At 34.5% G+C, this 24,241-nt stretch overlaps 1 protein-coding gene across 4 annotated transcripts in view; it reads right to left on the minus strand.

Annotated features, from left to right (window-relative positions):
* Positions 1–6,542: 6,542 nt before the first annotated feature.
* The window catches only part of Kcnt2 (potassium sodium-activated channel subfamily T member 2), a 336,685-nt gene continuing 318,986 nt past the window's right edge, over positions 6,543–24,241 (minus strand). For all 4 annotated transcript variants that reach the window (XM_036202727.1, XM_036202726.1, XM_036202725.1 and 1 more), the window contains 2 exons: positions 17,439–17,523; positions 6,543–9,114 (listed from right to left, as the gene is read on the minus strand). In XM_036202727.1, the coding sequence (XP_036058620.1) occupies positions 9,003–9,114; positions 17,439–17,523 (197 nt within the window). In that variant the 3' untranslated portion in view covers positions 6,543–9,002. The remainder of the gene's footprint in view (positions 9,115–17,438; positions 17,524–24,241) is intronic.

Below are 24,241 nucleotides of genomic sequence, written 5' to 3' on the forward strand. Positions count from 1 at the left end.
GTAATTTGATGGGGATTGTGTTGAATCTGTAGATTGCTTTTGGTAAGATCACCATTTTTACTATGTTAATCCTGCCTATCCATGAGCATGGGAAGTCTTTCCATTTTCTGACACCTTCTTTAATTTCTGTTTTCAGGAACTTAAAGTTCTTGACATGAAGGTCCTTCACATGCTTAGTTAGAGTAACCCCAAGGTATTTTATATCATTTGTGGCTATTATAAAGGGTGATGTATCTCTGATTTCCTTCTCAGCCTGTTTGTCTATTGTATATAGGAGGGCTACTGATTTTTTTTAGTTGATCTTGTATCCTGCTATGTTGCTGTAGGTTTTTAGTAGCTGTATCAGTTCCTTGGTTGAATTTTTGGTGTCACTCATGTATACTATCATGTCATCTGCAAATAGGGAAGCTTGACTTCTTCCTTTCCAATTTGTATCCCCTTAGTCTCCTTATGTTGTCTTATAGCTCTGGCTAGAACTTCAAGTATTATATTGAATAAGTATGGGGAGAGGGGACAACCTTGCCTTGTTCCTGATTTTAGTGGTATTGCTTTGAGTTTCTCTCCATTTAATTTGATGCTTGCTATTGGCTTGCTGTAGAATGCCTTTATTATGTTTAGTTATGTTCCCTGTATTCCTGATCGCTCCAAGACCTGTATCAAAAAGGGTGTTGAATTTTGTCAAATGCCTTTTCTGCATCCAGTGAGATGATCATGTGTTTTTTTTTTCCCCTTTGAGTTTGTTTATATGGTGTATTACATTGACAGACTTTCGTATTTTGAACCACCCTTGCATCGCTGGGATGAAGCCTACTTGATCATGGTAGATAATTGTTTTGATGTGTTCTTGGAGTCTGTTTGCAAGTATTTTAGTGAGTATTTTTGCATCAATGTTCATGAAGAAGATCCACTGAGCTTTGGTCAGATAAGCATCATTTTGCTGTTATTGGAGGTAACTTCAGTGACTCTTAACTACTCTACATGCTGAGAATAAGTGACTGTTGAATGCTCATCCTTAAAAGGGATGTCTAGACATCCTTCAAAGGTGTAGGGAACATTTCTGAAGAGGTAGAGGAAAATTACAGAGCCAATAGAAGGGGTGGAACATCATGAACAGCTGTCCTTCTGCATGACATATCCACTGTGCTCATGAGCACAGACCAGTTGATTATTATTAGCACAAGACCTGCACAAGATTGAGGCTATCAACATTGCTTCATGAATAAGAAAGGGGATCAAAACGCCCCTCCCTGAGATGTAGGCAGCTAATTGTTGTTGAGAGAGATGTCTTCTTCCACGGTTTAGCCACTGATAAGTTATTCATGATCCTATAACTACCCCCTCGTCTGTGCTTATATCAGCAGTCCCAAGTAAACTCATTAGATAATCAAAAAGGGAGCTGCATGTCCCCAAAATGGGGACTAGTGGGAATGAAGAAGGGGACCAGAAGTGAGAAGAGGAAAAAAGAGCATTAAGAGAGGGACAAATACTTTCAAAATAAGTTACATGCTTGTAGGAAAATGTCTCAATGAATCTTATTTTTGTGCATAGTTAATATACATTAATAAAATTGGGCCCAAATATATCCATGTAATACTTTGGTATTAAAAATGATTTCTAATTTCATCACGTAGTTATCAAGGACAGTGATTTCCTGTCCTTCAAAGCCATCTGAGGTGAGTCATAGCTCCAAGAATGAGCTCAACATATACTCTGTAGTAAAGCAGTCTATCACATGAAGCAATTCTTCTGCATGGTAGTAAAAGAATGGACTAGTCATAACTTCATTATTTTGGTCTGAGAGCACAATTCCTGCCTAGTCACAGCATTAGGAAGTTGCTGTTCTGCTTAGTGACCAATCAATCACCTTACACTGTTTAGTCAGGAGTTGAGGGCTGTGGTACCACCACTGCCGGATGAATCCATCTACAATAGAGCATCTGGAGATAATTTCAATATTATATGAACAAAACAAATTACTAACCCTTGATCATCATCAGTGTTTTGTGGTTTATGCTATGATCATATTGGATGACTTACAAAGAAACAATTGATTTCAGATTCAGATGAAAATTGCCTTCTGTCTATGATGCAAAAAGATGTTAAATTACTTGGCTTGCTCATATTGAGGTTATATGAACTCAGTAATTGCTTTCATGGTTATTCTGTCTAAAGAAGTAAAGAGAAATTGAAGGCTGTCAGAAGAGCATAACTAGTTCAACATTGAAAAACTGTATGAATGCTCAAACTATGTGGTAGGGCAGATTTTCTTTGTTTCTTTTAATAGTGGCTGCCTAAGAATTTTAAAAATCTTACAATTACTACTTTAAAATGCTAAATCGTTGCTTCTGTAGATTGTTAACAACGATCTTACTACTAGTTGGTTACCTATAGTACATACATATTAAGCATTTTACCAAAATGTAAGAAAGAAAGTTATAGAAGTGTCCCAAGTCCCAAGATAACAAGGCTGGCCTCAAACACAGGGATCTGACTACCTCTGCTTCCCAAGTGCTTGTGTCACCACTGAACTGCTACCAAAATACCATGTTAAGTAAATAAAATCATTTCATTAAATGACTGAAGTTACTGCAGTAATACACTGCCACAGAAAAAAATCTTGAATGACAGTGTGATACTAATTATCTAACATTTTCATTGAACATATAAAGTTGAGGGACTTTAACACCTACAGATATCACAAATGTATTGGTAACTTTGCATAACTTAACAGTTAAATTGCTTGCTGTCAAAATATGTGCTGAAGATTTTATATTCAAAACAACCAAAAAGAAAAAAAAGTCTGGTTAACTTAGTTTTTAACTCATACCAATGCCTCTGAGATGATTGTTTATTCTTCTGGCTGCAAATTGGATTGCAACATATTGCCTAGTGCAAGGCTCAATCCTGAATTACCTCAGGAAACAAGTGAGACGTGTTCACAACAACTTGGAAGATATTGGTGCTTCAAAATAAAGAGCTTTCCCCCTTTCATTAGCGGCAACAAGACAAGACCATGCACTTTATTATCCATAAAAACATGTTTTCCAATCCGAGTTTCAGTCATTTCACAGCGTGTTCCTTGCCAGAAATTTAAAAGTCAATTCATTAAAACTTTATCACCAGCTATATCATACTCAGCCCAAGAACATTTTGAAATCACAGTGTTTTGTCAAGTAGATACTATTTTCCTTGTAGTTTATGTAATTTTAGAATTCTTATTAAAACAATTAATACTTTCATATTATTCCAAAATTTTGAATATTTATATTATAGTGAATATATATTCTTCTGTTTGTTTACTTTTTTTGTTTTTCGGAAAGTGACCACAGCTTAGATGTCTTTCAACTCTGTAACTAAGGCTTTGGCTTTCTTGCTCTAAGGTGTGTCTGCCTGTGGCCAGTGACCTGACTTTCACATTACCTCATCTCCAGCAGCATGGCTTAGGTTCTTTCTCCTCCCCACCCTCTTCTTTCCAGGCATCTGCAAGAGCACAGCTTGCATGTCCTGAGGTTTCTTTTTGAACTATAATTAATTGTCCTCAAGCTTCCCTTTGGGTATCTTTGTTATCCTTGAGCTTCTGTAGTGAGAAATCTTAAATTCTTTTGTTAATGAAATGAAGAACTCCATAGGGTTACTAATTTCCCAGGTATCATATGACTGTACTGAGATTCTCTAAGATTCTTTCTTGACTTTTAATTCTTTAATTGGCAGAGAAGAGGAACCTGTCACTGAACCCCTTGACAGCATTAGAGAGCATCAGGTGAATAATATTTCATATAAATATTATTAACCTTTTTCAACTTAAGTTTTATTCTTCATTACAAAAATAATTTCAATTTATATACAAAGTAACTTTCAAAATTGACAGCTTTATTATGACATTTTATTTTATATAAAAAATGAAATGTAATAGTAATGAGGAATGTTAATTCCAAAAAATATGTAGAGTAAGTAATTGCTTTTAAATGCACAGGAAAAAAAAAGCAGCAAAATTCCATTTTGTTTATGAAGCTATTCAAATATAGGAAAACTGTTTCAGTAGGATGAGGATAAAAAGATAAATAATATAATTAAATAAATCAGGTCTCAGATGATATAACAGAGACATACAAAATAAGTACAATACATCTAAAATACTTGTCTTTAGTCCATGTACTGTTTGGTAAGTTTCTGCTGTGGCTGACAATGTTCGAAGAAACTCTGTGCTGAGGTAATAGCTCAAGGCACCCACAGCAACAGCGATAGAGGCTTTAGCAGGAATCCCAAACTTCAAACACAATGCTGCTGCCAAGCAAGTGAATGCCAAGGCACCAGTGAACTGTTTTCTGTATTTGACACTATGTTTTTAAAGAAGCAATTCCTAGCTAGTTTATTACTAGTCTTGGAAGTGGTAATCTTGGTTCTTAAATCCTTCCTGGTAAATTCTGTGAGTTGCTTTTCTTGCATCCACAAAACTGTAAGCAGAACCTCAGGATTGGTGATCCTGCTCTATTCCATGCTCATGCCCAGTTTTTATCTACACTATGTTCCCCAAAATATTGTGCACCCAAATAAACTTAACTGGGGTCAGAGAACAGAACAGCCACTAGATATAGAGGCCAGAAAATGGTGGCACACACATCTTTAATCCTAGCATTCCAGAGGCAGACATCGGTCTGGATCTCTGTGAGTTCAAAGCTACACTGGAAACAGCCAGGCATGATGACACACACCTTTAATCCCAGGAAGTGATGGCAGGAAGCAGAAAGGTATTTAAGGCATGAGGAACTAGAGCCTGGGTAAGCTTTTAGGCTTTGAGCAGCACAGTTCAGCTGAGATCTATTTGGATGAGGACTCAGAAGCTTCCAGTCTGAGGAAACAGGATCAGCTGAGGACTTGGCAAGGTGAGCTGGTTGTGGCTTGTTCTGCTTCTCTGATCTTCTAGCATTTACTCCAATGACTGGCATCAGATTTGATTATATTAATAAGAACTTTTAAGATTCTTGCTACAGCACTGATGTGAATAGTTTCATGTATCCTGGTGGCTTAAATGTTTAGAATCCCCCTCCCCCTCATTCTGTTCTTAGCTTTGCAAATACTAGTTTTCCTAGGCTAACCATATATGTTGCACTTTTTTTTTCCTCCTGAGCTTGAGTGAACACCTTCTTCTTCTTCTTCTTTTTTTAAAGATTTATTTATTTATTGTGTATACACATTCTGTCTGCATGTACACCTGCAGACCAGAAGAGGGCGCCAGATCTCATTGCAGATGGTTGTGAGCCACCATGTGGTTGCTGGGAATTGAACTCAGGACCTCTGGAAGAACAGCTAGTGCTCTTAACCACTAAGCCATCTCTCCAGCCCGAGTGAACACCTTCTTATAGTTAGTATCCAGATTGGCATTTGATAAGGTAGATAATACAGACACAATTGCTTCTGTTTGTGTTTTGTCAAATCCATGAGTTCAGGTTTCGAAACAGTGTGTGAGTACATAAAGTAACCTTTTTTTTCTAAAGAAGTTTTGTCTCCTAACATTCCTTCTTTGTGATAGTCAAGAAATCTCTATACAGGAGAAGGAGAAAATGCTGGTGGTGAAGAATTAACTCAAGGGAACACAGGAATAATATTAGATTGGCTAGCAAAGAGAACATGAAAACTATAAAGTCGTATATGAACAGTATCCACAGCTTCAGGGTCAAGATAAAGGGTTCTGGGACAAACCCTTTAGACTGATGCTCAGTTCATTTGAAGGCAGCACTGTGGGATCTCATACAAAGGAAAGCAGCCACAACGTTGCTAGACTAGGTGAATTTGCTAGAGTTCTGCTCCAAGATTCAAGAGAAAGGTACTCTGAGGCATGCTTTGCCAGTAGAATTTCTCCCGAGATCCACCTCTCCATGTTGAGAGCATCCTTGACTCACTATGTGATAACCACTGTACATTACAATAGCCCTTGTCCTAAGTATACACCCCCTTGCAAAAGCTTCCAGAGTGGTTTGGATCCCCAGACATCACACTGGTCTAGTAGCCAGTCCTTAGAAAGGATAGAACACGCCTTTCCTGGGACTGTCTGTGCCCACAGGATTTCTTAGCATCATGATTAGGATATATGGTAGACAGCAGAAGTCTCAGAGAACTTAGAGCCCACTGCTCCGCTGGCTCTGTTCTCTACTAGTGATTTCTATTCCCATAGCTAAATATGTGTCCTCATTACACACACTCCAGGAACCATAGCAACAGAAATAGGGAGAAAAATGTCTAGTGTTTGCCTGAAAGAAAGGACCACACAATACTTGAATACATGTTAATTTTTGCTGAGGTAGTAATTTTTTTGAAATGTATAAATGAGCATAATGGGACCTGACACATTTTGTAAAGCATATTTTTCTTTTGGACCTCAAGTAAGTTTTATTTTCTCTCCACACTCTATATTTTTCTTCCTGTTGTGTATCTCTTTTCTTTCTCTACCCATTGCTTCCCTTCTCTTTTCCTGCACAGTAATTATCCACAGGCTGCCGCGTGAAGAAGTAATTCAACAGTATTTTTCATTCTCTTTTCCAACTTTCACATTTATTTGGGGTTTGATATATAAAAATGACAAGATACTTGAACAGTTTCAAACATTATTTGTCAAAACAAAGCTCTGCCATTGAAAAGAAACCCCAAGGGATTGTCATCATCATCAGAAATCATTTTATTATTATCTATTTTTAAAGCTGTTCAATGAAACGGGTAGCAAAATGGCACATAGACAAAAAAAACAAACCAATTCTCCAAGGGCTAAGAGCATGATTACTTCATGTTTTAATCTTCATGTGCAAATGTCAGTATTTAAAAAAAAAGCAACAGTTGGTTGAAAGTCCTTTAATAAGCATCATTTATTCTTCAAATAATTGGAAAGACTAGAAACAATAATTGTTATAGCAAGCAATACAATTCTGTCAAATATTAAATTTGGACTAATAATATTCATAATCAAAATAATTAATTTAAAATTTATGAAACAAAATTTATAATTTTATAGGAAATATAGTCATATCCTAGCTTAAAATCCCAGTCTTAGCAACTGTCATAATGCAAAAATACTAAACTTCAGAGCTCATTGGGAAATACAAGGCTATTAAATCTGACATTTATTCCTAAAAGAACTTTAATGGAATAAAAAAATGTTCATCTAAAGAAAGCTCTTACTTGACTACTGATATACAAGTGTAAAATAAGTCAGTATATTCAATATGTATTATCTATTGCATACATTAACTCAATTCTGCTTTCAATTGTAACATCATGTGGTGTTTTTCAAATGTATTTCACATTTATAATACACACACATTTGCATACAATGTTGACATTTTAAGGCATGCTCTCAATTTGAAGTAACTTGCTTTAACCAAACTTCTCTGAAAACTAGAGAGCATCTTTCTGTTTTTGAGGAATGCTTCATGTTTTTTTCATCCTAAATTATAGGTAATGTAAAGTACTGGTAATAAAAAAAAAACATTTCATATTCTCCAGTAAAATTGTAAAATGGCTAGAAGATTTGATTTCACATTTTATGCTTCTATTTTTCTATATGATTATTGGGAGGATGTTAGGCTTCATATTTTAAAAGAATTTATTTTCCTTTTCTATGATCTGTTTTATTACGATAAGAAAGGAGAAAATATTCCATTTCTTTCATGGACTATTTTAGGTTGCAAGTGTCATGCTCATAATAAAGAAAGAGATAAAAAAATCAGAATTTTTATTTTTGAAATGTACCAATATGTCTCTCATGGGAACACTTTATTACTCTATTTGATTTGGCAAACTGTGTATGTATTCATCCTCTTATGAGTTTTGTATTTGTGAACAGAAAAAATAGGGAATAAAGACAAAAGTATTATTTATATTAAATATATCTGTCAAATTCTGAATGATTCATATTAAATTTAAAATACAAGAAATATCTATGTTAATGATATTTTCCTTACAATGTTAAGGTATATATATGCTTGATTACTTTCATATTAATCAGATTTTAAGTTTGAGTATTTAGTATCAAAGATATTTGGAGAATGCTAAAGGTTTTAAAGTGTCCCTGTGGTCCATAAAATGTATAAATACTCTTCTTTTAAACTTTGACCCATTTTCCTAGTGAAATTTACTATATAGCTAGATGAAATATATTAAAGCCAACAGTAATGGAAGTCATCACTGCTCATCTGATATATACAGGTGATATTCCAATTTTCACATTCATATTAGCTGAAAAGATATGTATTATTTTCTCTATGTTAGGTATTTTTTAGGAGAACAAAAATATTTTCTCTTAAGTAAACTTTTCTTGGCATAAAATGTGCATTAGATATGAAGTCACCAAAAAGCCCAGGTGATCAATATTTCTTTGTATTTTAGTTTCTTCTGAATAATTAAGCATGCTATGGATATCTTGGATTCTAAAATTAACACAATAATATATGGAAAAACAGACATAAATGACTCTAAAGATCTATTTTGAAGAAAACTATGATTCCTAGACAGAAGTCAGCCACAGAAGTTAGTGGTTAATCTCTACGTAGAGATAAGCATACATTCTTAATGGGCTTAATTTTAGAAACAGTAAATTTAAGCAATATAATAATATATTTAATTATAAGGATAAAATCAGGCTTCAGTGCCCTTGTGATGCACTGAATATAGGTGGATTGCTTTATTTTCATTCAGTCTTGTAATGTTTTAAAATAGGATGCATACAATTCTGATTATTTTTGAACAGTTAAATATCAGATTTCAACTTCTGTGATTTATATTCATTTTTTCATAATCCCCCAGTGATGAAATTTAAATACTAACCAGGGAAATGTCAATAAATATCACATGAACTTTCAAAATTGTTTGTACTTCAGATAGAATAGTTTTGTTTTTAAATAGAAGAAAAGTGAAAAGTTGAGTACCTTCCAGGCCATTTCTTAGGACCATCTACATTTTAGTGATTTCAACAAGGTCCCAATGGGAAAATAAGGTCTCTTAATCTCTTCCCATCAGAGTTGAGTTTCCTCCCGGGAGTCCTGAACAGTGGCATTGCAGATGCTGTTTTTCCTACTGGGTTCACTGTTTGGCAGGTAGGACAGTGGATCTGGTCGGATCAAGTATCTACCAGAGGAAGACAAAGCAAGAAGCTGTATTAGTAAACTAAGATAACCTTAATTGAAAGTGTCACCTGTGATATTCACTGATTATATGTTCTATGTGTAAATGATCTAAACTGTTACTTTATAAATAACCAACAGAAAGACTCACTGTAATTAGCCTGATCTGAATAGATCATAAATGCTAATGAATATAATATTTTACTCTTTCCAATTCTGATGCTTCAATTGGTCAAAGCTCCATAATTTATTTATAATTTCTACTTCCTACCATAAACACTGGCTACTTTCTATTAAGATCTACATCATAACCATCATTAATTAGGTCACTACTTATTACTTATGCACTTATTTTTATGATTCATACAATTAAGAATTTGTTGTTGGTGATTTGAAAAGCATTTCTAATTTATATAGTTAATTCTTGTTATGGAAAATATTATGTCTAGATAACATTTGGATTATCTGAAAAAATTGTTCATCTGGTCTAAGATCTGGTAGTTAAGATAATAATACTGAAGTATGAAAGCCAATTTATATGACTCTACTTATTCTTTTTGTTTGTTTGTTGATGTCGTTTGGTCTCATAATCTAGTCCTAACTGGCCTGGAACTCTCTATGTAGGCCAGGCTAGCTTCAAAATTCTGTGGATAGTCTTGACTCTTTCTGCAACATTTGGGGTGACATGCAAGAGCCACCATATGATTCTTAGAAAATCATTCCTAATAAGTTCTACGAGTAAATAAGAACATGTTCATTTGACAAACTCAAATGTTCCATTAATATTTGGATTTGTCTGGGGGAGGAGATTCTTCATGCTGTAAAGTCATATGTGGCATTATTACATTATTATATGCTACCCGTTCAGAATACCACTGTGTGTGTGTGTGTGTGTGTGTGTGTGTGTGTGTGTGTGTGTGTGTGTAAATGACCTCTGTTCTGTAAAAGACTATAATGTAAGTTATGAAGCAAATGTAATGAAGAGAAGGAAATTCTAAACAGCCCCTCAACAGAAGAGAACAGGGTAATACTTTATTAAGGGATTTGGGTTTAATCTTTTTTAAAAAATAGACTTGAGAAATCAAAAGCAGGAAGACCATGCCAAACTTGCATAGGAAGAGGCAGGCACAGAGGAAAGACTGTTCCTGATATATTTTTAACAGAGGAGTTTGACTAAACAGGTTGTTAGACCAGGAAGTTGTGGTGGGTAGACATAAAGACAGACAGCACAGAGATAATGAAGGCTATTAACTAATGGCTTTCTAGAATTGTCATGTTCCAGGTGAAAATGAAATTGGAATTACATATAACTATAATAATTTTAGAAGGAAGTGAAAAAAAAAAAGAATTGGGAAATTAATTTAAAAACGAGTACCTAACAATGATTGTTCTTTTCTTCCTGAAACCTGGATGGAAAAATATTCATAGAGTACAGCCCTTAATAAGTATGATGAACAATAACCAAAAGCCCCTCAGTGCAATTTCTTCAATCAAATAAAATCTTAAATTGGTGTCCTTGGATCTATTAGCAGAATTTCACTGTCTATGCACACTGCTTTCTAATTACTTGAAATTTCAAAAGCATTGTAGATCAATGAAGAAAACTAATAGCACACATTAAGCTGTTTAACGACATTTCATCTAGTGATTTATTGTTTCAGAATCAAATTAATGTTGCTCTTTCATTTGGAATGAACTTCTAGAAGTGAAATTTTAGAAAAAAAACACAAAAAGTACAAGTATAATTCATTATCCACTGAACCCATTGATATTGTGACAAACACTGTTTTCTATAATATTATCACTAAAAGCCAGAGTTTGACCAGAGCACACCCCTTTGGCTGTGCTTTGATCTGCTACATGTTGTAGTAAGCATAATAATGTGCCATAACTTGAGTTCTGCTAAGCCTTCTGTCAAGGCCACAAATACAGTCACAGGAATAATGTGAGGACCATATTTTCATGGCCCTTAAATTGATGTTTTTTGCTTAAATTCAATAAAAATAAGTGTTCAAAGAGCAGAAAATTTCTCACAAGCATGCTTGGTTTACTGTAAATAAATGTAGCTATAGTCTAGAAAGTTTCATAATTCATTTGAAATCATAAACATATATATGTATACACACACACACACACACACATATATATATATATATATATATATATATATATATATATATATATATATATGATGGAAAAACATGTTCATACACCCAAGAGATTAACATAACAATGTTGAACAGACAACCATGTTGTGGTAGTCTTAAGAATCCTAAAATTCATTATAAAAATCAAATAAAGTAAGCCTAACTAAGAAAACGAACACAAGGGTCAGTTATTATTATTTAGAAAAGAATATTCAAGTTAAGATATGAGGTAGATTAGAAATTTCTAATATTTGCTCTTTAAAAAGTGGGTTTATAGGAAAGAAGATGTGCAAATACGGATGGTAAAGAAAAGAATTACTAAATTTTCTTATAGTGATAATCCAAATGATGCCTTAAAGACAGAGCCAGGTGTATTACAAAGTTCTTCCACAGATTTTTGTCCTCTATAAATTCAACATCATTAGATATAACTTCTGACAGTACCATGGGAACTCTAATAACTTAAAATTATGCTAACCTGATTGCAAAAATCTTCTATTTTCTTACAGTAAAATACATTATATTTGATAATGTTAGGTTTAACTTAGGAATCTTTTTCAAGTTTGAGATAGGAATAATGGTATTATTTCTATTATATTTTTCTAGTAACTTTTTGTGAAAATTTTTTTATCTTACTCTAAAACTGAACACTACCCCACAGTTTGACATCGACTATTTTTTCTCTATATACATTTCTCTGTATAGAACAGGTTAGTCTTTTAAACTTTAGCATGACATATCCATATTGATTTTTAGACATTCCAGTGAGACCCCAGGTAACAATGTAATCCTAAGCAAAATGAGAAAAACTAGAACAATTAGAAGGCTTACATCTTGTAGACTAAACTATACTAAAGTGCTGTAGAGTAACTGGCACAGAATGGTACTGGCGTATAGACAAGCACATGTATTTAGTCAACATTCAGTTGACTGAATTTGCAACAGAGGATCAAGAACTTGAGGAGGAGACAGGATAATCTCCTCAACAAATAGTTTTGTGAAAACTTAACAAAACCTCAAAATTATATCCCTTTTTTTTTTAACCATATACAACAATCAATTCCAAACAAGTGAAGGATTTATATGTAAACCCAACTATAAATCTAGTAGCAGAAAAAAAGAGGAAGCCCCTTAGGACACCAGGCTTGACAAATATTTAAAATAAGCTTCCAAGGGAAATGGCAATAGCTTTTGTGGTTTTGACCACCACTGAGGCCTCCTTCTTCAATAACTTCTAGGAAAGTAATTCATACCTGGCTCTAAAGTTTTCGTTTCATTACTCATGTCTTTTGGGAGCATTATTGTTGCTCAGCTTAACTAGATAGCGAGACTATTGCTGAAGATACCAAACACTTTGCTTTAACATAACCAGTACTGGACCACACATGCAACAATACCAACATACCAGGCAAGCTGTGCTCCTGGTGCACAAGTGGCATAGTAACTCTATTACCCAATCACTTTTTTGTTTGATTTGAGCTCTGCTCTGCAGGAGAGATTTCATAGCTGGTACTGTAAAACTGGTCAAGCCAGGCGGTGGTGATGTATGCCTTTAATCCCAGCACTTGGGAGGCAGAGGCAGGTGGATTTCTGTGAGTTCAAGGCCAGCATGGTCTCCAGAGTAAGTTTCAGGACAGCCAAAGGCTACACAGAGAAACCCTGTCTTGAAAAAAAAAATAAGGAAAAAGATAAAACTGGTCAAATATTGGGGAGATTATTGGTGTTAGATGAGAACTGAGTGGTATAATGTTTCACACCAAGTGGACATGTTGGGAAACTGCCTTCTAAATATTTATGTTTATATCCACATAGTTTGGTTGCTGTTGACCATGGTCAAAGAGTTTCTTTTTTCGGTAGGCAGAAGTCAGTGGAGTTATGTCACAACCCAGAGACTTCACCAGCAGATGAAGAACTGTTGGCAGCTGATGGCTGCTGAGCTACTGAGATCCACTTGTTTTTGGGAATGCAGCCAGTAGTACATTGTCTATGCACGACTGGATGGTATGTACTACTGGATTGTCCCACCACCATATGCATATGCTAAACTCTAATTAGACTTGGGGCTGAAAGTGTGAGTAATAATAAAGAGAAGACACAAAGGCAGGAGAGATACAGGTTGGATGGTTCCCAGGGGAGTGGATGGCGGTAGTAGGAAGGATATGATTACCATTCATTGTGTATTAAATTTTGAAGAATGATATAAAATTATTTAAAAATATTATAGAAGTCTATTACAGACCAACACAACAACTGTTGACTAGGATGTTGTTGCGCTCTCTACTAGAGAGGAAATCTTATGGAACATGTTTATTAAAATGTTTAGTTCATCCCCAAAATGGTAAAGAGAATATCACCAAGTACCCAGCAATTTTACTGCCAAGTATATCCTTAAGAGAAGTGAAAATATGCATCCATTAAAAGATCATAAGACCATATCCCAAGAGTCAAAAATCAGAAACAAATGTTAAAGAACAATGAAGCAACAATAAAATGTGGCCTATCTGCAATAAATAATATTTGGAAATTAAAATATTATGGTACTGCCACACGATTGATCCTTTATTGTATTTGTTCAAAGAAGAAATAAAATAACAAAAGGGTAAATACTCTGTGATATTATTTACTTGCAAATTTACTAGCAAAATAAGAACTTGTAATGATAGAATGCAGGCTAATGAGTAAGTACAAATGTAAGAGTAGGGAGCTAGACGATGAAGAGGGATAGCTTAACCCATCTGTGATGCAGGACTTCTTTAATGAGGGATAAAATGTTCCAGAATTGAATTGTGACAATTTCTGCATACTTATACTTAAAGACAGTAACTTCTATATTTAAAGGTATAAATTGTATGCTTATTTTGTTCCAGTAAAATTATTTAAATGTGTCTTCTATTATACTACAAAGACATACAGCATAATTAAATTGATTCTTTCAAGATAACAGAACCCAAAACACACAGCAAGAAAAAGAAAAATTGGCAAATGGCATTATACCAAGGCAAAAGGCTTGGCCAGCCAAAGAATGATTAACAAAGTGTAAACCACAAAGTGGGAGATGATTTCTGAAATATTCATTCAATAAGTGATATAATATCTATAATACATGGAGAGTTCAATTTAACAACAGCAAAATCCCCAAAGTATTAATACAATTAAAAGTCCACAAATGACCTGAAAGAACAGTTCTCATAGAAATTACTGAAAAGAATAAAAAAATTATATACATTCAATCAGTAGATGAATACAAATCAAAGCAGAGTGATTATTGTCTCACATCTTTTAGAATGGCTATTATACAAAATATCAGAGATCAAATATTGCTAGAGATGTAGAAAAAGAGAAATACTCATTTACTATTGATGCAAATTTTAACTAGTTTAGCCATAAGTAAAACAATACAGAAATAATTTTTATAGAACTAGAAAGAAAAGCAATGTGATCCAGCAATCTGTTACTAAGTATATAAAGAAAATTAAGCAAATAACTCAATAAGAACTATATGGTTCATTATACCATGAATTAAATTGAGCTAGCTGACATTTACAAGACATTTACTCCAGCAACTACTGAATATACATTCTTCTCAACATATGGAACCTTCTCCAAGATAGACTGCACTTTAGAAGACAAAACAAGTGTAAAAGCAATAAAAATTACTGCTTTTTCTGGCAGTAATTGTGCTTCTGCAGTTACTGGCCCACTTCTCTGGTAGCGGCCCTGCTTCTCTGGTAATGGCATGTGGAACTTTTATGTTCTGTTTGGTTTGCCTTCTGTTCCTGACAACAAATACAGTTTTTAAGTAAATCTCTATCATTTTGTTTATCAATAAGACTCAGGAGTCAAAGGCTGGGGAGAAAACCCGCTAGCTCAGAGCCATTGAGGAGCAACTAGCTGAACTTCCCTCTTTGCAGGCATCACAGAAAGAAAGCGTCCTTCTGCTCCTCCAAGCCAAAAAAGACCTCCACGCTCAAAGTCACTTCCTACTACTTCCTGTGCATCTCTCTATCCATCTTCCAGACTCCCTCTGACTGACTCTCTATGATTACTTTCTGTCAATTAACTGCTAGCTCTGTCTCCTGAGCAAGGGTTGATTTTTTTTTTAATTAACTCAAATGCAAACTTGGTGTTCACAGTGTGATCGAATATTGTACAACAATATTTCTCTTATCTGATCAGAACTACCCACACTTTCATGTTCATTGAAATATTACTAATAACAAAGGCTTCCATCTAATAATGTTATATTATTTGAAGTCATGTGGATGAAACTAGAGAACAATATAAAAGAAGTTAGATATAGAAAGATAAACACCATATGTTCTCATTTATATGTTCAAACAAAAATGTTAATTCCTGAGATATAAAGAGTAGAGTGTTAGTTATTAGATCATTAGGAAGTGTGGAGAATGGGGTACAAGGAAGAATGGTTAATTGGTAAATGAATACAGTGGATAGAAGAAATTTTAAAATATGGTGAATTAATACAGTGGATAGAACAACTTTTAAAATATGGCAAATGAATACAGTTGGATAGAAGTAACTTTTAAAATGTTATGGCATAGTAAAGTAACAATTCATTGTATACTTCAAAATAGTTAGAGGGAGAGAATTTGGATAGTCTCAACACAAATGATAAATGTCAAATACATAACAAGTCAATTACATTCTGTGATTGTCAATTTCAATTTTCAACCAGATAGTTCTACAATCAACTGACAGATGGTATCTGGGCTTCTCTACTGGGAATTATGTTGACTAGGTCTACTGAGGTGGGAAGATCTACTCCCTGTGTTGGAATCCTAAACATATAAAAGGGGAAAAGTGGGGTGAGCACAAGCATTCCTTGTTTTGTGCTGTTAATCCGTAGGCAACAACAAGTTATTCAAGCTTCTGCCTCTTCTATTTCCCAGCCACAGTGGATGGTAACTGGATGGTAACCACCGTCTTTGAGCCTCCAAGCAGACCCAGAGCAGTGCCAATCATGACCTGAAGAGCAGATTTTCATAAAAATTTCTTTTCTATGCTTACACTATCAACTAACTGTAAAAGTTTCATTTCTAAATTGTTGGCACTTTCTTTCTGAGGTGTGGATAAGCCACCTATAATAAAGTCACATTTGAACCTTTTACTTTGTTACCTAAGTCCCTTCTCAGAGTCAAATCTAATTTGAGTTTCCATTGTTATATTGACCAACTGTTTCCTGAAATACTTCATGTCTTTCCTGTGCAGAACATATTCTTTCAACATTAATCCAGTTCTGGAATGCCCTGCCCCCACATCCAACAAAACAAATCCTATTTTAATTTGAGAAGGTAGCTGATATGTCCCACTATTTTTGGTATTGATTCCATCTCGAAGTAATATCTTTCTCTTTGAAATTAGTCTAGCGCCACCTAACTTAATCAAAGATTAAATTCCTTATATGGCATAAGTCATTGTAAATTCTTTCCATTTTCTTGTGATCAACTATAATTTTGTTAATTAGGTGTAAGCACGTGGAAGTATAGGAAAGTGTCATATTAATTTCTGTATCTCCTTTTTTGGATAGTGTCATTACTATTGTACACATACACTCCATCCTTTTAGGGCAGCAGTTCTCAATCTGTGGGTTGCAACCCCTTTGGGGGGTTGCATATAAGATATTTACATTATGATTCATAACAGTAGCAAAATTACAGTTATGAAGTAGCAATAAAATAAATTTTATGGTTGGGGGTCAACACAGCATGAGAAACTGTATTAAAGGGACGCAGCATTAGGAAGGGCGAGAGCCATTTTAGTGAATGTGGTTCATCTTTGTAGCCTTTTCCTACTGTATTTCATAGTATTTTAATTTTGCTTATGGACATTTGAAGATCTTTAGAGCCATATACTGTTGGTTACTTCACTTTTCCTGTGAGTTGCTCTCCATAGAGTAAGATTTTCTCTTGCTTTGAAAGTGTGTATTTGCCACAGAATAAAGAATGTTTGCTGCTATTTCCTCACTTAACAAGCCTTCTTTTCAACAATTCTACATTTTAAAGTACTACACGGAGAAATAGAGGGATGCATAAGCTCGCCAAAAATACCTGTTCCCAAGCATGCTCATAACACAAACAAATAAGAGACTATAATTGTAAATAAAATAGAAGGTAGATTAATAATGTATATATTCTTAATCTGCTATATGAGGTCAACTTACACAACATCGTTCAGCTCAAGCCTGGTATCTGGAGATGGATTGATCAGGATGTAGGACAGCGTGCTTTGATGATCATTCATTTCATCTGCAAGATAAATAAATGTTAAGTCTGTTATGGTTCACGCAAAATCACAGAAATTTCTGTACTTGTGTTTAAATCTTGTAGTTGTTGATGAGAACTCGATATAGTTGCTTTTGGTTCTGTTCTGTTTTTAATGGAGGGAAGTTTTGTTCCTATATTTCTGTCATCTGAAATATCTTCAAAGTACCTACTTTTTGTTCAAGTAGAAGATAAAAATAAAGTATCTAATTCTGTTCTGTGTAACCATAGTTACGTTCTCTCCTGAAAGTCATTGCAATTAAAAAGTATTTCTACTAAAGAAATGGTTATGAGATATTTACTTGATTCATTTCCCTTTATAATAATTAAAGATAATTAGAAGCAAACATTGTCATCCCAGAGAACATTGATACAGGAAAATCCTGAAAAATAATCTATTCGTATGTATTTAGACGGTATTAGAGAATCATGTTAATCTATGCACAGCTTTCATATGCATGTCTTCATGGCCAATTTGTTTCTTCTTTAAAAATACAAATATCCTCTGTAAAAGAATTCAACTTTACATTTTAGGGAGACTACACTGGCAAATACTTTTCTTCTCATCAGCCCTGTTGGGAAGGGCTGGTACCATGAGGATATTGAAGTTAATGTCCTCAGAGCACTGGGCTATGTCCTGAGTTAGTTCTTAAAAGATCAAGTTGTTTCAAAAGAGCAAGTCTTCAATCCCTGCCCGACACAAGTTGGCTTTGTATCTCACTCTGTAAGTTTCTATTTTATCACACCTAATCTGATATGATACAGACAAGGGACCATCACAAAACACTGTAACTGAACCTGTATTAGAATCCTCACCTCCAATAATATGACTTAATAAAGTTCATTTCTTTAAAAATACCCAATTTCGAGTATCAGATATAGCAATAAGAAACTAACCAATATAAAACAGCATAAAATAATCATTTTTAAAATGTAAAAAAACTGTGTAGGTCTTGATACATTACATTCTAAGAGTATTCTAAGTTGCAAAGACAAAGCCAGGCAGACAAGTACTTCAATGACCACTCTTCTTTCCAAGGATAAAGTCTGTTGATATATTTAAAACCTCAAAACACAGCATGAAGTTTTTATATTTTTCAGACACTACACTTGTAAATAAGAAGAGTTCTTGAAGGCAATACTGTATTATTATGTTTGAAGAAAAGTTTAAAATTGTTTCTTACCAAAGGAAGTTCCTCAATATCTAAATATTTCATTAAAGTTCATGTCAGGCCAACATAGCTGAACATAATGAATAATTTGCTGTACTGAAATACTATTCACACAAAATAATGTTATTTATTACAGTAGAAGCAATGCCCTTCTAATGTCATAATATATTCTTCTTTAGTTCAATTGATTTGCAAATCAACTTTAATGCCTGTAACTCAATGTTAGTATCTCACAGGACAGACAAATTACAGAATAGGTGGGCCTACCAAAATGTCAGGATTGCCAGGAAATAGACAACGAATGCCCAAGGATGTGTAAACCACAGCTAACATCTAACAAACAAACTTCTTAGCACAAGTATGGCCTAAAGATTGCATGTGGAACACTAAAATAATTTGGGAAACACTGAAAAATTATTTGAAAGTCAAATGCAGCTGGGAGTCCAGTATGTTTATTTGCTAAGTCTGGGAATCATAACAAGCGATATATGGCTAAATCAACAGGCTAGAGTTTGAAATCCCAATTTGTTATAAAAAATGATACTTACTCAAAAAGTAGTTACAAATGAAACATAAATCTTATTATACTGACATGTGTTTATCAAGATCATATATCTCTATGAAAAGTATGTTTGATTCATATGTTCTTCTCTGAAAAAAATTATTTGTGTGTGAATTATAATAACTGATTTTCAAAGGAACTCAAATTGATGTTGTGTTCTGGACCCTAAATCATATGTAACGAACACTCTGAGAGGCAATAGGTACACTAAAAAGATCTCCATGCCATTTGGGTGTGAGCAACTCAGTTTCTAAACTAAACAACCGTATTGATGAGCTGCCATGCAAAGAAGCCAATCTTACCAGACCACCTCTTGCTTAGTGGAGATACTCAGTTGCACTCTGACAATCTGACATTAACAGAGAGCTCTCATGTTGCTTTTACATACAAGTCAAGGGGCAGTGCTGATCTCATTTGTGTGTTCAACGCTTTCTGGATAACTATGAGCTTTTCTAATGGTAGATGCAATTATTTTGTAAACACTTTGGTTTGCTCTGTTAGCCTATTTTAACACATCAAACTGAATGCATTTATTGTGTAACTGGCTCTAAGAAGGATATCAAACATGTGGATAATATACTCAGTGATTTCGCAAGTTTTAAATCAAGGCATGGATGGGGTCACAGTCGGAAGCAGCAATTCCAGTTTCTTTCTTTACTCCTCAAGGTCTAGTCCTCGTGGAAGAGGAATGCCATCCTTTTGATTTAGGTTAAAAGTGGTTGTTTAGTTCAAAACCATTCTTTCAAGTCTGCCTTGCAGTAGAGCTCAGTTGGACCACAGCTTGTCTGTCACACGTTATGTGAAGGCCTGCAGTTACCTCTTTCTCTTTGTGACTTTGCATTTGAGAATTAATAAGCATGTTTTTAAGTCTATTGTAGACACAGTTCAAAGCAACATTTACCAATTGTTTTATTGGCCACACACTACTGTTTTAATCTCAATTAGTCATTCTCTGAGGTTATATTTTGTTTACTTCTCCATTCTATAGAGGTGAATATAGCAGTTTTGATGGATTTTTAAGAGCAAAACATAATTATCATTACCCCTGGCAGACATGCATCTATATGGTTGTGCCAATAACAGAATATATTGCTAACTGAAAAATGGATTTGCTTTATATTTGGTTGCAGGAATCAGAGAATCAAGATTCTATTTCCTAGCATCAGAGATGTACTAAGAATCTTCTATGAATATACTGTGTCCGCACAGCTAAACTCTGACCTTAGGTAACTGAAAAATGCCATATAGTTAAAATTGCTCCTCTTGAAATTGTTGCACACACAGTGGAAAAATCAGGCAATTCAATAAATGGAGCTGACAAAACTAGACATTCACCCTCGGAACAGTGAATTTAGATTCAAGTCTTTCATCCTATATAAAGCTCATTTCAAAAGGAACCAGACACTTTAATTTAAAACATGAAATGTTGGAACTTCTGGAGCAAAGCAGAGGGGATCCACTTCAGGACTGGAGTGTGCAAAAGAGCTTCCTAACAGGGCTTCAGGGGTGGTAGGAAATCAGGGAACAGACTGCATGAAATCCTTGGCATAGGATAAGAGCAGGGGTAACACACAGCTCACAGATGAGAGAAAACCTTTGTCATGTACCTCAAACAAGGGGCTATTAGCAAAACCTTACAAAGAACTGCAACGTACTACCAACAGATTGAGTAAGGAGTTGAAAAGACAATTTTCAAAACATGCAAATGATAAATAAGTATTTTTTAATTTCTTTAATTTTTGAGACTGTCATATAATTATACCATTTTCCCCTTTCCTTACTCCCTCTAAACCCTTCCAAATACCCTTTTCTCTCTTTCAAATCCATTGACTCATTTTTCTTGTTATTCTGAATTGGGCATGTGTGTGTCCTTAATTATATAAATATAACCTGTTCAGTCTGTTTTATGTAACTTGTATGTATATAATTTCAGACCTGACCATGTGGATATCCAATTGGAGTGCTCTTCCCTGGGGAAAGACCATTTCTCCCGCTCTCAGCATTCCTTATTTGCCTGTAGTTCTTTGTCTAGGGCTGAGGCCCCATGAGTTTTCCCTCATTCATATTAGTGTATCTACTGGCGTCATTTAAGCAAATACATTTGTGAGAATTTATAACTGACATTTCCAGTAGACACAATTTCACAGCAACTGTCAGCAGTAGTGTTATAGATGTATGAGATGCAAAAATGATACAGAAAATTACAACTGACCAACACATTTTTTAAAAATTCCTCAACATTTTGAGGAATCAAGAAACTGGGAGAATTAAGTGTTGATGGTGCGTCATTAAAATTTAAGGATATATGAAGAAGCTTAATGGAATAACGCTGTTTCAAAGCCAATTATAAATTGTAATTTTTGGTTTTTTGAGACAGGGTTTCTCTGTGTAGCTTTGGCTGTCCTGGAACTCACAAAGATCTGCCTGCCTCTACTTCTGGAGTGCTTGGATCAAAGACATGCACAACTGCCACCTGGAAAATGCATTAAAATGATTTATTTATCTTTTAATTTTTCTCTTTACTATGTTGTTTTGCCTGAATGTATGTCTGTGTGAGGGTGCTGAATCCTTAGAACTGGATTTACAGACAGCTGTGAGCTACCATTTGGGTGCCAGGAATTGAACTTGGGTCCTCTGGAAGAGCAGTCAATGCTCTTAGGCACTGAGCCATCTCTTTAGCCCTCCAATTTTATTTTATTTAACTCCATATTAGTGAACAATGGTGCTTTCAGAAGACATGAGTTATTAAATGAAATTCTCACAGACAGGCATGTATTAATTCCCTAAGTATGATTGTTTAAAGAGGCCGCAGAGTCACCCAAGACAATACAAGTCACTGGCATTGCTTTGGTTATCTATCATAATTAGATGATAAGTCCCTATCACTGAGGACACGATACACTTTGGGTTCAGGACACAGAGAAATCGACCTTGACTTAACCAGGTCATACTCCTTTCTCCCTCTTTCCTACCCGCCCTTGCCCATGTTGTCTCCCCCGGTGTAAAAACATGCAATTTTGCTGCAAGTCTAGTAGTCTGTCATTGGTGCCACTAAGAATTGTATCCATAGAAGGATAGAATGCCTTCTGTTCTATAAGAATAATCATGATCATAAAATCAACTGATTTACATAAAGACAGATTATGAGCAAGCTTTGAGAAAGATTTTCTTATAAATCCCTGCTGCTTTCTTTGGTGATGCCCATACAGTTGGCTCATACAGTTTCATATTCCTAACAATCAAGAATGTGATATACAGTCCTGGTTATGGATTCATAGGATTATAACATTCTGGGACAGCTGAAATTCAGATGAAGAACTATTTGCCATATCTTCTCATTAAAAGACAAGTAATTTAGCACTACCTAAAAGGTAAAAATAGAAAATTAATCTACCAGAAATCGAATCATCTCAGATGTCATCAAACTGGCAAGTAGCCATTAGTAAATTCTGGAAGAACATCCTGATCTTTTCATTTACTTTCCAATGTAACATGTTAAATGCATTTTTATTAAAATTACTGGACACAGATTAGTATTCACCAAAATTAAGAGAAATATAGTTACAAATGTCAATTACATAAGGAACTATCACTGGAGAAAATTCAAATGCCAGTCTTTGATCTGGGTAATCCACCTCTGAGAGGAAAACTAAAATAATTAAACAGGATGCTAATACAATCATGTTGAAGGAATTTTGAGAAAATGTACACAGTTTCAGTATGAAACCACTCAGTAAATATATTTTACTTTTCATGTTAAAAAAGCCAACTTCTTTTAAATTCTAATTCAGTGATTAAAATGTCTTATGAACATTATCTCAATATAAAACTTTATAATAAAGATAAAATGGGGATATATGTATATAGATGAATGTGTACCAGTGTGTGTGTGTATATATATATATATATAATGAAAACACCATTTATCATTGGTCAATTGACTATATTTAAATAGTTTTATGTATTTTGAGAATTTCATGCATGATGGTTGAATCTGTATCATTCCTGTCCCTTTGTCTCTCAAATTCCTCTATTACCTCTCCAATATGCATGATCTTTAAAAAATTATTATTGTTATATGTATGCATATGTATACATACATATTATGTACATAGACACACATATACATCATACTGAGTCCATTTAGTTTTGTTCCTATGTGCATGTATCCAGGGATACACTTGTATTGAACAACCTATGTGGGAAACTCCTAAAGGCAAGGGATTCTGCCTCTCTCAGTAGTCACTGTCCTCCAGTAGTTCTCCATCTAAGGGTGTGGAATTTCCTCATTCTCTGTAGCATGTTTACTGGCTTTGTTACTATGTTGCCAACCACTTTTCTAAACTAAATCTTGGATGATAATAATAATGGCATTTCTAAGGTGATCAGTGCATTACTTCATTAAGCTTTTGTATATGGAATCATTGATTAACATAGCAACTAGAAATTATTTAGAAAGTTTGCACAATGTCAATTAACGCTATTTCGATTTGAAAAATAAAGCTTTCAAGGCCTCAGCCCTAGGCAAAGAGCAACAGAGAAAAGCAGGCATCTGGAGAGATGGTCTTCCCCAGGGAAAAGCACACCAATTGGCTGTAGAGAGCCCAATGGTCAGCCAAGATAATATACATACAAGTGACATAATACAAGCTGAACAAGTTATATTTAGGAACACACATACACACACACACACACACACACACACACACACACACACGTTTGAATGCACTAATAATTAATGGAAGAAGAGGCTATGATTTTGAAGGAAAGCAGGGAAGGGTATATGGGATATAGTTTGAAGGAAGGAAAGGTGAAGGAGAAATGCCATAATTATATTAGAATCTCAAAAATAAAATAGAAAATAAATAAAGCTTTTGAAGTCTTTGGGTAAGAAATTAAACACAATTTCTAATTTCATTATAGTTCTCCAATGGCTATTATAGTTAGTTACATGCAATAACTCATATTC

Source organism: Onychomys torridus, chromosome 11 (assembly GCF_903995425.1).
Source record: "Onychomys torridus chromosome 11, mOncTor1.1, whole genome shotgun sequence".
Lineage (NCBI taxonomy): Eukaryota > Metazoa > Chordata > Mammalia > Rodentia > Cricetidae > Onychomys > Onychomys torridus.